The 17,660-nt window shown below is 49.8% G+C and overlaps 1 protein-coding gene across 1 annotated transcript; it reads right to left on the bottom strand.

Annotated features, from left to right (window-relative positions):
• Positions 1 to 3,252: 3,252 nt before the first annotated feature.
• On the bottom strand, positions 3,253 to 10,242 carry Tent5b (terminal nucleotidyltransferase 5B). Its single transcript, XM_028759992.1, has 2 exons — positions 9,825 to 10,242; positions 3,253 to 4,533 (listed from the first exon to the last, which is right to left on the bottom strand). The coding sequence occupies exons 1-2, from the start codon at positions 10,086 to 10,088 to the stop codon at positions 3,514 to 3,516; spliced, it is 1,284 nt and encodes a 427-aa protein (XP_028615825.1). The 5' UTR covers positions 10,089 to 10,242; the 3' UTR covers positions 3,253 to 3,513.
• Between the last annotated feature and the right edge of the window lie 7,418 nt (positions 10,243 to 17,660).

Here is a 17,660-nt window from a genome sequence, read left to right as displayed (position 1 = left end):
TTTTTGTTTTTCGAGACAGGGTTTCTCTGAATAGCCCTGGCTGTCCTGGAACTCACTCTGTAGACCAGGCCGACCTTGAACTCAGAAGTCCACTTGCCTCTGCCTCCCAAGTGCTGGGATTAAAGGCGTGCGCCACCATAGCCCGGCCAGGAAGAATTTTTTTTTAAAGGGACTCTTAAGGTGTGGGATTTGCCTAAGAAACCAATAAAGGGGAACCAGGACTGGTGGCACATGGCTATAATTCCAGCACTCAGGAGGCTGAGGCAGGAAGATAGGGGAGTTTAAGGCTAGCTTGGGCTACATAGGGAGCCCCTGTGTCTAAAAGAACAGTACTGGAGATGTAACTTCAGTAATGAGGTGTTTGCTTAGAATGTGGAAAGCCAAGGGTTCCAGAGAGAGAGCTCATGAAAAGAACCCACCAGAATGGAAGTTCCCTACTGTTGGGCCTACAGGGAGGCAAGTGTTAAAGGGTTGCTGCCATTGTTGAGGGGTGTGAACCATGACAACCTGGGAGGGAAGGAGCAAGGAGAGAAACACCCTGTCCTTTCAGGTTCTTGCTGGGGCCTCTCATTGTTAAAAACAACAGGAAACTGGGGAACAAGGGAGTCATTGAAGTTGTCCAAAGCCTTCCCAGGGCCCTGAGCCAGAGAAGGGTGGCCATGGTATCTGGAAAGTCCAACACGGAGTAAGCGCACCTGCCTGGGAGCACTCTTCCTCAAGCCCACATCCCTGCGGCTTTGACCCTCTGGCTTGCAGATTGGTAGGAAGGGGTAGATAGGTTGTGACTGGTACCACAGTTGGAAGGTGAAAGACAGAGAGCTCTCTCCTCTCAGCTGTCCTCTGGCTGCTTCCAAATTCCTGATGTCTACACATATCCTGGCCTTGAAGGTGTCGCCAGGGACAGTCCACGAGAGCAGTGTCCTGCACAGAGTATTTTTCTCACCCTGGGAAACAATGCACCACACCCACAGGCTGACAGGAGTGTAGTTACCACAACAGGCCCCAGACAGTCACCCCAAGCCATGACTACTGGCACAGATACATCAGAAAAATATATGTCTTGGCAAGTTACCACACTCTGCCAGTCATACAGTGAATAGCCTGAGCCCTCCCACATAAGCAAAGGAGACAGACTGTCACCATCAACCCTGGGGAATTACGATGCAGGGATGGAATCCAGCATCTGGAGTCTGAACCTCTTTGACCACTTTGGCCTCCGCTTTTGGGTGTCAAACGTAAACTTAATGCTATTCTCTGGAGTTGTTGTTACAGGGGTGAAAATGTGAAATCATGTTCCCACATGCCAAAGCATGGCATCTGGTCTGGAATAAGTTGTGCCAGACACAGCTGTTGGTGTGAACTTCGTCACTCGCCCCACCCCCTCGAATCCACACACGTGTGTGTACCAGCTCCAGAGAGTACCCACACCCACACAGTACTGGCCAGACATCCTCAGGTACACGTGCCCTCCTTCCGACAGACCTGCCAGGGCACGTGTACATTCACAGACAAGTTCCCTTGGCCCAGGACACTTTCTCCAGCCATGGCTCGCTTCCCAGGACCTTTAAATCTTTGTTCAGTTGAATGCCATCTTTCAAGGAGGGACACCTTGTTAAGTCCCTCACTACCTACCTTTTTATGCATTGCTGTCCTTCCAGGACCACACTGTTTATGTACCTTTTAGGGTATAACTGTCACAAGGGGAGGGACCCTAGAACCTAGAACCATAGGCTTAGACAGGGCATACACACAAAGATCAGGACTTCTGGGTTTCTTATTTCCTGAACCAAGCACATGCAGAGCCTGCTATGTTTACACTGTTTTCAGGTCCATAGTCAGGGTCATGTGGGCAAATCAGGAGGCAGGATAAATTATGCCTGAGAACCTTAGGTGGTAGCCTTTCCAATTGCCTTTTCTGCCATTTGGAGCCATGAGCAAAAGGAACTGAGGCACCTAGCCAGACCCACAGAGCAGGCGAGGATGCCCTCTGATGACTGAGGCCTCCTCTGCTGCTTTAGTTTTGTCACCCTGGCTGGAGCCATAAAAGCCACCACTTCAGAGGACACTAATGAGGCTGCACATGTTAAAGGCTTTGCAATAAGCAGATCAAAGAGACAGGGTAAACAGTGGGCAGCGTCCAGAGGTGAGTGGCCATTGCCCCGAGGGAACATCTCCCCCAAAGCTGCACTCCTGGGCCCAGTTAGCTTCAGAGAGATCCTGCCCTCTCCAAGGGACCAGCCTACAAAAAGCCAGAACATGCCCATGTCCACTTGCTAGTGAGACCCTACCAAGGCTCTGGGGGATCCTCTAAGTCCCAGCCTCAGCTTTCATTCCAGATTTATCCTGCTCACTTCCTGGGGAGATGGAGTGAGGAGACCTGCTCGCCAGAGGCCAGGTTTGGGGCCTCTAGGACTCTAGGGACAGAATCTGGAGAAATGAATATTTATCTCCTTTAACAAGAGGTCTAGACTTCTGAGGCAACACGGAGACCAGCCATGCTCCCAGTTCATAGTTGCCAAGCTGTGGACGGTCAAGACACTCCAAGACCACCCCTTGGCCCCTCTTCACACAGGACAAGTCAAACTCATCCTGGGGAGGTAGTGCCAGTCTCGCGCCATAGGAAGCCTTTCCCCAGGAGGAAGATACAGTTATGTTCAGTGTAGACATTTTTATTGGTGGGAAGAGTGCAAAATAGCAACAAATCCAGAGGAGTGGGGAAAGGATGGGGTATACCTCCTTCCTGATATGTGAGAGTCCTATTACCAAGCAAGTGCGGGGAGGGAGTGGTCGACTTGACTGTGACAGCTTTGAACCCAGCAGCCTCCAACAATGGTGCCCAGACAGTAGGGCTCCTGGAAGGTACAGGGATAGGAGATGGAGGACGAACTGGGGGGTGTATGAGTCGTATCCTACTCTGGCTGTTTGGAAATCAGTCCACCATATACATCAGCCCTCAGGAAATCCTCATAGTTTAGGGCAAGGACTCAAGTTTCAGGAGATTGGACTGCCATTCCACCAAAAACCCAAGGAGCTGCCTTATGCCTCAGTTTATGTCTTTCTAATGATCAGAGGTTTGACCACCAGGGTCTGTGAATGACTCAGCCAGACCCCAACTGAATAGCTTTGTTACATGACATCATATTGTGGCCACTATAGGAGTCTCTGGGTCCCTGTGGGCTGACCCTTTCTAGGCCATTGAAATCAACCCAAGGTGTTGCTATTGAGGGTACCCCACAAGCTGACTTTGTCTTTTCAAGACAAGTAGCCCGTGTCCCACAGTCACACGGGTCCAAGAGTGCAGTGTGATGACCAAGAGGTCCTCCTGTCAGGAACCCTGACTTGGCTTTAAGCCCATTGGAGCCGCGTGCAGGAAAGTCTGGTCTGTTCAAAGGCCCAACCCTATAGTGCCGGGCCAGCTGGCACAGGTGGCCTGTGTCTGGTTACATCCTCCACACAGACCTGATGACCCCACCCCACCCTGTGAAGCTCATCCCCTTCTGGCCAGGATCAGAGTCAGTTGCAAGGCAGCCAGGTAGGATAGGAGTGAGCTCGGGGCAGTAGAGGCTGCATGGGGGTCACGTAGTAATTAACAGTGGCTGGTACAACCCCATCTGAGCCAGGCCGTCGCCAGGCCAGGGCAGCCATTGCAGCCGGGCCCTGTTCAGCTAGTGCATGGAGGGCTAGTGTGGCAATGAGGTCCAGGGTCTGGCGGCGCTCATGACTCATGAGGCACACGGTACTCTCGTTGACCACCTGGTGCAATGTCACAAGGCAAGCATACCGGCGGGCTGCTTCTGCTCCGCCGAAGTGGGCCTCCAGGTAGCGCTCCAGAATGCGCCTCTGTTCCACCAGGTCCGGAAAGTCGATGAAGAAACGGGAACACATGTATCGCTGTAGGGCACGAACGTCAGTGCTGGGCCTTGGCCGGAAGCCCCGTACCAGGAGGTGGCAGTACTTGAGAAGGCCACCACCTCGGATCTCCTCGGGGCTGCGTGTTGCAATGACACGGTGCTGCAGGTGTTCCAAGGCCTCAGTGAAGTCCCCATATAGGCTCTCACCGGTCACCGTAGGGTGGAAGGCCTCCGACATTGGTGCGGATGAGCACTGTCCAAAGAGGAGCAGCGAGTCCAGGATGATCTGGAAGGAGTCGATGCTGAATTCGAACTGGCGCCTCACAGAGTCCACGAACTTGAGTTCCACATTCTTACCGCTCTTGTTGGATAATGAGATGAGGCTCCAGCGGTCCAGGTCTGTGCACACTTTCACCAGCTTCTGCACGTAGGCCTCCTTGAGTGTCAGCGGCGTGATCTTGGCCCGGCTCACTCCCACTGGCAGGAAGTCCAGCAGGCAAGCCAGGACCACTGCCTTGGTCAGCTGGAAGGATGCTTCACTCTGCAGGTCCATCTGGAACACCAGGTCCAGGTCCTTGTAGCCTAGGCCACTCTTGGGGTGCAGCACGTGACTCGCCGCTGAGCCGTGCAGGCGCACACTGTGAACATGCAATCCCTGTTCTTCCAAGCTGCTGCGGACCACCTGCAGGGGGAGGAGAAAAGGGTCAGGCGCCTGGGCCCCTCCGGTCTGCACCAACCGCCTCCAGGATTAATCATCCTACCATCCATCACTGCTGACCAGCTTCTGTGGCTCTGTGAACCCTTTTTAACTCACAAAGCCTCGATTTGCCAATCTGGAGAAGGGCCCAGTTGAAAGGACTGACTCAGAGGAGCAATAAAAATAACAAAGGCAAGCGGAGGACTTACTAAGCACTTTACATTAAAATACAGCCTCACTTAATCTTCATAATAACCCTCTGTGGCAAGGTTTGGTCCTGCTTCTTGGGTTGGGAAATAAAACACAGAGCAGCTTGAGAGCTGTCCAAAGTCACATCACGGAACACATTCAGCAGCTCAGAGCCTAGGTCTTCCCACGGGGCTACCTGACCTTTCTAACACTGCTAGCCACACACCTGGTATCAAGCCAGGCACTGAGTGTAAACAGCTCAGGGGGGCTGCTTAGCATCCTACATGCCTACACACATTACCATCCTTGACAATGCTTTTGGAGGATTGCTATCCAGTCGGCAGACAGAAGACCCGAGGTACAGAGGTGTAAAAAAAAAAAAAAAAAAAACAGGTTCAAGGCCATAGAGTCTTCAGGCTAAGACCCAGAACTCAAGTTGGTTAGATTTTACAAGGCCACATATGTTCTTTTTAATTTTTAATTTTAATTTTTTGAGGTCTTTTGAGACAGGGTTTCTCTGTGTAGCCTTAGCTGTCTTAGAGTTTGCTCTGTAGACCAGGTTGGCCCCAAACTCCAAGAGATCTGCCTGCTGAGTGCTGGGATTAAAGACATGTGCCACGACTATAAATTTTAAAAATTTTCAAATTTTAAAAGATTTATTTTTATTCTATGTGTATGTGTGTTTTGCCTGCACAGATACACGTGCACCACCCGTGGAAGCCACAAGAGGTCTTTAGATCTCTAGGAACAGGAGTTACAGGTGGTTATGGGATGTCATATAGGTGCTGGGAATAGAAGCCAGTCTTCTGCAAGAGCAACCAGTGCTCCTAACTGCTGAGCCATCTCTCCAGACTATAACACACACACACACACACACACACACACACACACACACACACAAAGCCCCGCCCAAGGAACCAGGGAAGCAAAATACCACATGAACTTTCCAGATGAGAAGACTAAGGCTCCAAGCTGTAATCCCCAGCCACTTAGAAGGCTGAGGCAGAAGCGTCTGGAGGACCCCACCTGGAGCCCCAGGGCTGATGTTGGGGGAACAGGACGGGGACACCTGTAAGTATTCTGGAACTTGGTTCTTAGCTAGACCTGAGCAGTGGGAGCCGTGGGAGGAGTGGAGCTGGGGAGAATACAGACATTAGGTTTCTCAGCAACCCCAAGTCCTTCACACATGGTCCTGAAAGTGACCGGGCAGCATTCCTGCTCTTAGTGACTCTGCTACCCCACCTCACTGCCAAGTCAGCGCCAGCTCTGGGGCAGGTTGTTCTCCAGCCTCCTAGGGAATTAACTGCAAAGAATGCATCTAAGTGCTGAGATGGCAAGCCTCCGTGGGGCAATCCGAGGCGGGCGGCTCCCTCCAGGAAGACTTCCGGGAGGAGTTGTCATGGTAATGGGGGTGGGAAGGAAAGGACTGGCCATCAGAACATTCAGCACAGGGGTGGGAAAGGGAGGAGTGCCACGGTTAGGTATTTAGTAAGCACCAGATGCAGGACCTCAGCAGAATCGATGGTGAGGGAGGGGACTGGGGAGTGGCTGAGCTGCAGGGGACATGCTTAACATGCGTAGGGCCCTGGACTCCATCTCCAGCACAAAAACCTAACAGAAGTAACCATGAGACCCTACAGAGACAGGCCTTCATGATCCCCATCTTATAGATGGGGAAGCTTAGATTCACAGGCATGAAGACACATCCTTAAGATCAAACCCAGGTATGGCTGATTCCAAGCCCGTCCTTATATTTTACTGCTGAGTAAGGACCAAAGTCAGAGGTCATGTCTGCTAAATTCACTCTCTAGAATCCCCCCCTCCCAGATAGCCTACTGTCCTCCCTACCACGCTCACGCCCAGGCTTCAGAAGCAGCAGACTATATCCACTTGTATGTAGTTCTAATCTTGCTTGCCCTTTCAAAACTTCAGCTGGGCATGGTGGAGAATGTCTGAAATCCTAGCACTTGAGAGGCTGAGGCAGGAGGATTACTGAGAGTTGGATACAAACCTGGGATATTATAGCAAAACTGTGTGTCAAAATTAAACCAATTTCTCCATGCCTGCTATCTATCTATCTATCTATCTATCTATCTATCTATCTATCATCTATCTACCTTAATATAAAAAATTTTTTGAGACAGAGTCTCAGTAGCCCAAGTTGGCCTCAAAATAGTTGAGTTGAACTTTGAACTTCCAACCCACCTACCTCCATCTCCTAAGGGGCAGAACTGCAGAGGCAACAACACTTTTTTTTTTTTTTCCAAAGTGAGAATGAACCTCAAATCACCAAGTCCCAGAGAAGTGAGTGGTGGGAAGGTGGGGGCTGGGAAGTTACCGAAGCTATCATAGGATCTTTCAGGATACACCTTGACAACTGTCCCCAGGTAGCCAATGAGAGAAGTGCAGACCATGCCCCTCCCCCAGGTGAGCTGACTGGGCCTTCTCCCCAGCTGATGCCCACCCCAGGGCATGCCTTCTGGCCTGGTAAGTAGGGAGCAATTCCCTCATTAAATCCCCTGCGTCAGGGCCATGGGGCCAGCTGTGTCACCCAACCATTGGCTGTTGTCTCTTTCCCAGGTATGACTACAGCCAGTTTGACAGGCGGTCCCCAGATACTGCCACACCCAGGGACTGCAGGGCAGCTTGCAAGCTTCCCAAATCAGACTTTCCAGCCACAGAGGGGGCAGTGACTGTAGCCTCCTTTCTCCTGTGCTGAGGCACCCAATTCCCAAACTGCTCTGTCCAGGGTTTCTGCTGAGGCCTTAGTAAGGCTGAAGACTTTGCAAAGCTTGCAAGAGCAAGCCCTCTGGCTGCAGCTGGAGAGATCAGATTGTTCAGTTCAATTCTCTGGGCCCAGAGAAAGAAAGCAAGTGACTCATTCAAGGTCACAAAGTCAGTAAGTGGCTGAGTTGAACTAGGACCTGGTCTCCAGAGCAATAGCAAAGGGGGCTCCTGTAAGAAAGTGGGTCCCTAGCCGGGCGGTGGTGGCGCATGCCTTTAATCCCAGCACTTGGGAGGCAGAGACAGGCGGATTTCTGAGTTCGAGGCCAGCCTGGTCTACAGAGTGAGTTCCAGGACAGCCAGGGCTACACAGAGAAACCCTGTCTCGAAAAACCAAAAAAAAAAAAAAAAAAAAAGAAAAGAAAAAAAAGAAAAAAGTGGGTCCCTTTAGCCAGACACAACAAGCAAGGATCTGTTTTCCTAGTTGCTCAGACTGTTGCTTCTGGGAAGATCTTGTTGGGTACAGAGGCAGAAGGTTTCCATTCTTGAACAGGGAGACAATTTAGTACTGGTGAGAAGCCCTTAGCAGGCTCCTCCCTGTCCCCTACATCTCCCTCTTGCAGCCCTTCATATCTCAACAGCTTTAAGAGCTGTGGGCTGTGGATCCCCACCAGCAGACAGAGTGGCTGCATAGACAGGTGAAGGCGCGTGGTCCCTTGGGAATCTGGAACCAAAAAGGATACTGCTGAATAGTCAGACCCACATCCATTGAACAGATGGGGCCACTAAACCCAACAGAGGGAATACACAATGAACCCAGCAGCCTGACTTCACAGTCTACCCCAGAGCCTCTGCCACCTCTCCACAGCTAACAGCTTCCTGTTCTGGGATGGTGAGCTTAGAAGGATCGTGGCTTCTACTCACTCCCCTCACCTGACTGGGAGATGAGGTCGGGATGCAGTCACATTCCTGCTCTCAGTGTCAGTTTGAATACTTGTCCTTGCAGAGAGGCCTAATCGTGCCGAGCAGAGCACCCCCTCTCCTTCCCTTCGTGCCTGGGATTATGGGATTTCCTCAAGAGAAAAACCAGCATAAGGATAGCAACACACCTGTAATCCCAGCTACAGAGGAAGCTGGGGCAGGAGGATCATTTACGTTTCATAGGTGCCCGGACAAAACAAAACACACAGAAGCCATTTACTAATAATCCAGGCAACGTCAGGAGACTGTGGAATGCCTTAGCCAGCCCCACTGGGACAGCCAGTGAGTCAGCCCAGGAGAATCCGTCCCCACCCCCTCCATCTCATTCCTTGTTCCTAGGCAGGGAGGTCAAGCCTATACCCCAAGAGCCACCCCCCTTCTCTGTCGGAGGCTATAGTAAGGGGGTGGGGGAATAATATGTCCTGGCTTGTGTGTAAAGCCCATAACTGACAGTAACACACTGGAGCTATCACTAGCTAACTTTTCTGGTTTTCATTATCCAGGGACTTCAGGACTAGAGGTTGAGCTTGGGAACCTGGGGAGGGGTGGGAAACTGTTGAGCAGGTACCATCTGCTCCTGGGGAGCTCCAGGACTCCTTCCCTGAATTTGACCTCCACCTCACTGGATAGCCTTAGGTAGCCGAGGTCTCAGTTAGAATGGGGGATAAGAACGGGCATCCTCTGGTATTTCAGAATATCACAGTGCTAGGGCTGAACACGGAAAGAGTAAGGGCTGGGGTCTTACAGGGTTAGGTAAAAGGAAGAGCTGGAGTTTGCTGGGGGCAGGGGGACAGCTGCGAGAATCTGATACTCAGGAGGGAGATAGTGCTTTGGGGTCTGAACCTTGGACCCGCCTTCATTTTCAGTCAGTCTTAAGGGAGGAGGAACACCTAAAATGGAAACTTGATGCTATCTTCAAAGGGGTGAGGTCTTGGGTCTGGCCACAACATGTGGGAGGCAGAGAGCTTTCCCAAGGATTTCTGGGCTGTTTCTTTCACCTAGCCAAGGTTTCTTGAGCCAAGAGCTGTGGGAACACAAAGGTAGAGTGCCCCTAGAATCCTGAGGATGCAGGAGGTCCAAGGATGTGGAGTAGAGGAAGAAAAACTATTTTGGAACTAAGTACACACATTCCTCATTGGCGGCTGCCAGGGCGATGCCCCATCTAGTGCCTCCTTCATCTCCACCCATCTCCCTTGGTGAGTGGTTCCCAGTAAGGGGTTTCCAGAACGGCAGACAGGCAAGTTCAGCAGGGCGCAGGAAGAGCCGAACTGGTGGCCCGGATTCCCGTTCTTTAGTTTCTCTAGCTGCCGGGCCAATCGCAGACTCCAGGTGCCTTGCAGCAGAGCACCACCCCACCCCCGATTCTGCCAGGGCCCCCTCACCTGCACGATCTGCTGGGGCTGCACGCTCAGCGTTGGGAAGTTGCCTCGTCCGTGAATGGGGATCGGCTCTTTCAGCAGTGCGTCCAGCCGCTTCACCTGTGGCCAGCTCAGCCGGCTCTGGTGCCGTCCCAAAGAGGCCGAGGAGGCCTCCGGGTCCGGGCCGCCGCCGGCCGCCCCAGCCGTGGCCACTGCCGAGGCTGCACCGGTCCCCACCTGCGCAGCTGGCTGCTCCAGGCTCTCAGCTACACTCTCCGACGGCATCATTCACCCGGCCCCGGTGCCTGGACGGCAGAAATCCGGGAATGGTGAAGGCGAGGAGGGCAGGGAGAGTGGCTGTGCACGGGCCAAGGCGGGGTGCGGGGACCCGGCGGCGGCGAGGCAAACCCAGGGGACACCTCCGACGGCAGGGAGGACTAACAGATCTTAGAGCCAGGCGGATCGGGCCCAGCTGACACTTATAGGCCGCGGGCCGCACGCCCATTGGTCGACACAGCAGTCACACAGCAGGAGATGCCCTCCTCTCGTCCCTCCCCTACCATTGGCCAGCACAGTTTTGCAAGGGAATCGCTGGCTCTCAGGAGTTTCTGATTGGCCGAAAGGCACGCCCCTTCCCCGCCCCTTCTCTCCGACGGAATTCCCTCCTTTGGTCTTTAAAGAACTGCTGCTTGTAATTGGCCCGAGCCTGCCGGGACTTAGAGGGACAGCGCCCTCTAGCGGCAGAGGTCTCTGTAGAGAAATGTTGCAGTGTTTAACGAAGCGGCTGCTTTCTAATTTATTTCCTTGATTGGCCCTTCGAATCACAGCATGCCTGGCGTACCTGTTCCATTTTAGGTGAGATGAAATCTGCTTAGAGAGAGGGCGTTATTGCCCATCAGCAGTAGCGTGTGAGTGCCGGTTATGGTCCTGAAGGAGGTGTAACGATCTATGCAGCATTCTGCTCCATCAGGGTTTTTCTGGGATGTAGTTTACTATTTTTTTCTCGTTCTCTTTACAGATCATAGAGGCCGAGGCTTATTGCTACTTTTGAATCTTACTCCCTCCTCCTTTTCAGATTTTAAATATTTGTGTCATGGGAAGGAGGGAGAATCGAAATCGAACCTCGTTTGTTGCGGCAGTATTTTTTCTTGTCATTGTTGTAATAGTATATCAAATTCTGTATCCTTGAATTTTCTTATAAGGCAGGCTAAGGAGTAAAAGACAGAGAAGGAGAAATTGGGACTTAGAAACAGCTACTAGACCCCAGTGTCTGTCAGGGCACAGCTTAGCCTGCCTCGGACTAGAACACATGCTTCTTCTTTCTGAAAGCAAGCCCCGGCATCAGACTGCTCTTGTTCTCTTCTCCTGGAAACCCCTGGAGAAGTTATCATGTGCTCGACCAGATATGTAACCCCAGCATTCAGCGGTATGGGCAGGAGGATCAGAAGTTCAGTTATCCTTGTCTACCTGTTGAGTTCAGGTCAGCCAGGGCTATATAGTGAGACCCTGTCTTTAATAATAATAATAATAACAATAATAACAATAATAATAGAGCTGGAGGTATAAATCAGGTGACCATTGCCTGCCTAGTGTGCTTGAGACCCAGGCTTCAACTTCTGGTGCCACAAAACAGGGGAAATAAAAAGGAGATCTTTGGCTGAGTTATTTCTGCACTCTAGATCCCTGAGGCTCCTGATGAAAGCTTTTGAGGTCCAGCCATAATACTCTCCTGCACATGGATTTGGCTCAGTGGCTCAGAATGCTTGCCTAGTACCATAGCCCGGCTCTAATCCGCAAACATTAAAAACAACACAAAGCACCACAAAACCACAACATAGGCCCGGCACATTCTTCCTCTCATCCTCCAGCAGAAGGGGTGGAGGGAGAAGGAAACGTAACTTCTTTTAAACCTCTACTGTGCACTAAGTCATGTTACATATGTAACTATTCATTCCTGGGAGTATGCCTCAGCAGGTGAGATCATTTTTCTAGATATGCGGATTAAGAAACCAAGGCTCCAGAGGTCGTGATGTTCCCAAAGTCATACAACCACTAATTGGTAGTATAGGGCTTGAATTCAGGTCTCCTGACTCTGTTTTCAACCCCTCCTCTTAGAAGTTGGCACAGGTCACAGGGTCACATTTGGCACAGCCCTGGCACTACCCACAACACCCATCCATTTGCTTCTTCATTCCTTAGTCAACATATGCTCACAGGATACTAGGTACCAGATGCTGAACTGTGAGATAGGTCAGGCAAAGTCCTAGTCCTTCCAGAACTTTCAACTGTAGAAAGACAATGGTGATGTAAACAAGACATTTTGTATGGTATGCTAAGAGGAAAATGGAGTTGGACTATGGGAAGGAACAACTGAACCGGGAGAAGAGACCTTAGATACTTGACCGGGGCAGCTTCTTGGCAAGGTGAATCTGCTTGGCCCCCTTCTTCCCTATCTCTCTGTGTTTGTCCCCGAATAGCCAGGGCAACCGGAGAGATGCCAGGCTACATACTCATAGACATCTAAAGGCTCCAACTAAGAAGGCTGTTGGCATCTGCTGTCTTCATCTTCTCAATTTATAAATGGAGAAAGTGGGGTTAGGAAACAGGAGAGATTTATTCCAGGTGGACCAGCTATCTGTTCAGGGACAGGCTGGAGCAGTGCCCTTCATATGGACTTGATCAGATTTTCTAAGGAAATTCAAATCTCATTTTCTATCTCCTTCTGTCTAGGCCAAGGAGAGCAATTAGCCAACACATGTACTATGAATCACCCTTTGTCAACGCTTCCATTAGCAAAGCTAATGCTGTCCATGTTTGCCCAATGGGGCTAGGGCTAGGGTTGACTTGGGGATGTAGGAAGAGAGAGAGAGAAAGAGAGAGAGAGAGAGAGAGAGAGAGAGAGAGAGAGAGCACAGATGTGTCCAGTAAGATCTTTTGTTTCCATTAAAACCATCTTTGACAGTATCCATGAATGGAGGGAATCCACTCGGGGTGTATCTTGAGTCTGGGTGCATCTGGTGGCTTCGGGATTATATAGGTGAACCTTTGCCAGGAATCTGTACATATTCGCAATCTTGATTATGACTCCAGCTGATTTTATTTGTTTTGTTTTTTGGTTTTTCGAGACAGGGTTTCTCTGTGTAGCCCTGGCTGTCTTGGAGCTCACTCTGTAGACCAGGCTGGCCTCGAACTCAGAAATCTGCCTGCCAATGCCCGGCATGACTTCAGCTGATTTTAAAGGGGAACTTGCTGTCTATGATTATAGAGTCTTAGTGATAGAAGTCAGTCTCTACCTGTCTGGACCCCAGTTTCTTATTCTGTAAGATGGGAGAGAAACAGGGGCAGGCTCTCCCCATTTGATTTGGGGACTAGAAGCGAGAGGCTTGATTGCTACACTGACTCCTCAGCTCTGGGAGTCCAGAACAAAGCATTCTTGGAACCAATGTGTGGCTACTTAACAAACCCACCTCACTGAGCATGTCCTCTGCCTTACACTTGCCAGGCCTCCTCAGATTTCAGAACACAGTCTCCTGACACTTTGCCTGAGAGGAAACGAAGGTTGGGTAAACGAAGTCATTTTCATGGGGCCTTACACTTGAAAAGAGAAACTTTGTATCTAGGTCTGGCGGAACCCCAGGCCTAAGTCTTAGTGAAGACCTCACCTGGGAGGGTGACTTTGGGAAGCCAAATTATACACAGGTGACCCTTCCCTGCAGAGGTTTACCCATTCCCTCTTCCTGTGGCTCTTGGCCTCCAGCCTACTTCATGTGCTCATGGCCAAGGTAATGGACGTTGTCATTACTGATAATTGTACCCCTAGCAGGCATACCTCTTCTCTGTTCTACTTACTCTCCCAACTCCGACTTCATTAGTTTCTCCACCCACCAGGCCCTTAATCTACCGAACCTCCTTTCTCTCACTGTTCCTGGACCCCCTCCTGTCCTTGATTCCACCTCACCTCCTGAACTCCCTCAGTGTCCAGGGACAGAGCAGTAATTACTTTCTTGCATACACCCTCTACTCCCTTGGTTTCCTGCTCAGCTATTAAATTGCCGCCACCTGCTGACCACACCCTGGCTCATCCACAGCTGACGGTGGCTCAGGAGGGGCGATCTGCTGATCTCACTTATCCCTGGGCCCACCACCTACCACGTGACTCAGCCATCTTATTACTCTCTCCAGTCTTAGAGAACAGGGTCAGGCCCTCTTGTCTCTCCTCAGCTCCAGCATCTTCCTGTGTCCTTTTCTGTGTGTGTGTGTGGGAGTGTTGGGGGGGGATAATGACCTTGCTTTTTATCTCTCTAGAACAGTGCTTCTCAACCTTCCTAATGCTGCAACACTTCAATACAGTTCTTTATGTTGGGGTGACCCCCAACCATAATATTATTTTTGTTGCTACTTCATAACTATAATTTTGCTACTTTTATGAGTCATAACGTAAACATTTGTTTTTCCCGTGGTCTTAGGCCTAAAAGTGATGACCCACAAGTTGAAAACAGAACCACTGTTATAGGAAAACAGACCAATCAGAAGGACACTTCCTTCTGCTCTCAACGCCTCCTCCACCCATTCCAGTCTCTGTGCTTGCGTTCAGCATCCCCACCACAAGGATGTGCCAGTTTGCTTGAACATCCCAGGTCCCTTCTTCACACCTATGGGAGGATTTTTCCCTTTCTCATTGACCGGATCATTCTAATGTAGATTAACACATAATTTTGACAAAGCTGGGTGTGTGCTGTGATCCCTGTACACAGGAGGGAGACATTTGGTTCCATCCTTCTACCTAAACTGCCTTTGTCGGGGTTAAGGCCATATTGCTATCTAATCCTTAATTTTCTTTCTTATCTTCTTCTTCTTTCCTTTTTGTTTGTTTTGATTTACTTATTTATTTTTAAGTATGCAAGTACACTATAGCTGTCTTCAGACACACCAGAAGAAGGCATCAGATTCCATTACAGATGGTCATGAGCCACCATGTGGTTGCTGGGAATTGAACTCAGGATTTCTGTTAGAGCAGTCAGTGCTCTTAACGACTGAGCCATCTCTCCAGCCTCTTTCCTTTTCTTTCATCCTCTTTCTTTTTACTTTCTCTTTCTCTTGTTGGAGGATGATTTTGTGCACTGTGTGTTCAGATGCTGATTGCTGTGCCTGGACATCGGTATTGTTGTGACATTTGTAGCATCTTCTGTCTCAATAATGTGTAAAAATTCTTTTCCATCTGATTAGTTAATAAAGAGCTGATTCAGCCTATAGCTGGGCAGAAGAGAATAGGGTGGGACTTCCAATCCCAGTTAGGGGCGGGGTCCCAAAGAAAAAGGAGAGAGACCAGGAGAAGGAGAGGGACCAGGACATAGAACAGAGGCAGCAAGACTCAGATTGCAGGTAAAGGGCCACATGGCTGGGAGAGTAGGCAGCCATAGAGATTAGAATAGGTGAGTATCTGTCTGGCATAGTGCCAGCAGCTTGTTACTAAATTTATTAGGTTTCTGTGTCATCTATTCAGAAGTTAAACTGGGCTAGAGCGGGTGTAGAAATGCCCTGTCGTTATTTGTGAGTTAAAGGGATGAAAAAAGCCCCCAGAATTACTTGTACATTCTCTGTTTTTTCCTTTCCTGTTACAGCGCCCCCTGCCCTTCCCCCATTCCTTATAGAAGAATTCAAGAACAAGCCATCATCCATAAAGCGATGCAAAGAATGAAGATGAAGGAAGAAGAAGCAGTGCTGCCTGGAGCAGGCGCCACAGACCTGGGCAACCTTTGGGATGCAGGGACGGAGGCAGGAGGAAAAGGATGTGGAAGAAAGCATCCAGAACCCTTAGCACAGACTGGACACCGTCAGCAGACACCTGAACCCTTCATGGAGCAAGGCCACATCCCAGTTGTTGGGACCCAATTGTCAGCATTCACTGATCCTCCTAGCAGAACATTCGGAGAAGCAGGAGGCAAAGCCAGTGTCTCCTTTTGGCCCCTTTGGCATTTCTAGAAATATTCCTCTACTCAGGCTTGTGTGTCTTCTGATGAGAGTGTGCTCTTTTAAGTATCACCAGGTATCATGACACTAAATTCCAATACTAAAGAGGTAGAAGCTGGCAAACTGGCATCTCTCTCTCTCTCTCTCTCTCTCTCTCTCTCTTTCTCTCTCTCTCTTTCTCTCTCTCTGAATTCAAGGCCAGCTTGCTCCATATAATGAGTTCTAGACTAGATAGAGCTACATAGAGAGACCCTGTAAAACAAAACAACAAACAAACAAAAATCAATAACAGAAAACACCACAAAATATGATTATCATTTTACTCAGTTTTGGCTCTGGGTAGCATTAGAACATGAACTTTTTCTTAGTTTGTACTGCAAAGTTCTGTATTCATCTCAGGGACATTTCTGTGTGGGTGGTGTCTGGAGCTGCATCTCATATATCAAGGCCAGACAAGCTGCTGTCATCTGGATAACGTGGCAGACTCCAGACAATGAGTGGATGTTCGTGCCACCAGGGCCTGCAGCTCACACAGCCATGCCTGAGTTCCACGGGATGACCCCCTTGGGACTTAGGGTGCTGCTCCCTCTAGTCTCTGCAGAAGTCACTTACCAGCTCCATAGATTTCAGACTGCCCATAGGCCACTTGGTGGTGAGACCATACAGCCTGGGCAGTGCCTCAGTCACCTAAGGCAAGGATGAAGCATAGGGTCTGTCCATAGGTCCTGGGTCTGACATAGATCTTTCTCATCAGTATGCTCTAAGTGCAAAGTGGGCATTGCAAATTGATTACTGATCTTTCTCTTCCTTCCTTCCTTCCTTCCTTCCTTCCTTCCTTCCTTCCTTCCTTCTTTCCTCTTCTTCCTCCTCCTCCTCCTCTTCTTCTTCCTCCTCTTCCTCTTCTTCCTCCTTTCCCTCCCCCTCCCCCTCAAACTCAGAGATCCATCTGGCTCTGCCTCCTGACCTGAGTGCTGGAATTCAAGGAGTATGCCACTGCTACCCAGCTGATCATAGTTCTTATAAACGGAACCCAAGCACAAGTGAGCACCACAAACCCTTTTTCCAGGACCTAGAAATTTATGTGTTCAGAGTTAGTATCATGTGGTGCCTAATGACACCCCTGGCCTACGAACACTTTTGAGTTCCAGGAGCAGAGCACGGACCAGCACAGACAGCCTTGGGTGCAGTGAGTCCGAATGGCTGCACCTGTGAGAGCCACTTGAGAGGTAACATGTCTTTGTAGAAGAAATCTCTGTGGGCATACGTACTGGAAGAAAAAGCCATGAAAAAGGCAAAAACCATGTATTGGTTCATATGTAAACTGCAGAATAAAGCAAAAATGTCATTTAAAAAAATCACCTGTAGTACAGCATGTAACAGGACCTTGTATTTTTCCCCCAGCACAGTGATTAAACCCCTCCCCCATCTTTGCTCCCACACACATACAAAGCATGTGTTCTACCACCCAGTTACACCCCAGTTCAGATTTTCAGTTCCGGTTTTCCTTTCATGCCCACTATATTTTACTGATACGTGATAGTCCGTGTTTTCTTTATCTTTTATTTATCCAGCAGCTGATGGACGTTTGGGTTGGTTTCACTTCCTGCTATTATGAAGAAGGCTGTGAACATATCAGTGTGCTTTCTGTTACCTGGTTTTATTTATTTTGGGAACTGCTAAGGTGATTCTTGTTAGGCCTTATGGGAAACTGCCAGACTATCTTCTGAAAGCAAGTGTGCCATTGACCTTTCCATGAGCAGTACACGGTGGCTTTATTTCTCTACCTCCTTGCCAACACTCGTTACTATGTGTCTTTTCATTAGAGCTATCTTAAGACAGTATGAGATGGTATCTCATCATGTTTGAATTCTTCATTCTAAGTGTATTTAT

This window comes from Grammomys surdaster, unplaced genomic scaffold (assembly GCF_004785775.1).
Source record: "Grammomys surdaster isolate TR1022 unplaced genomic scaffold, NIH_TR_1.0 126313, whole genome shotgun sequence".
NCBI lineage: Eukaryota > Metazoa > Chordata > Mammalia > Rodentia > Muridae > Grammomys > Grammomys surdaster.
The sequence above is the reverse complement of the archived record's forward strand: the minus strand, read 5'-3'. Positions and strand labels throughout refer to the sequence as shown.

Coding starts and splice junctions, on each gene's coding strand:
- Tent5b (XM_028759992.1), bottom strand. CDS start 10,088: ATGATGCCGTCGGAGAGTGTAGCTGAGAGCCTGGAGCAGCCAGCTGCG. Junction 4,534..9,824: donor AGCCCCAGCAGATCGTGCAG/GTGAGGGGGCCC, acceptor CTCCCCCTGCAG/GTGGTCCGCAGCAGCTTGGA.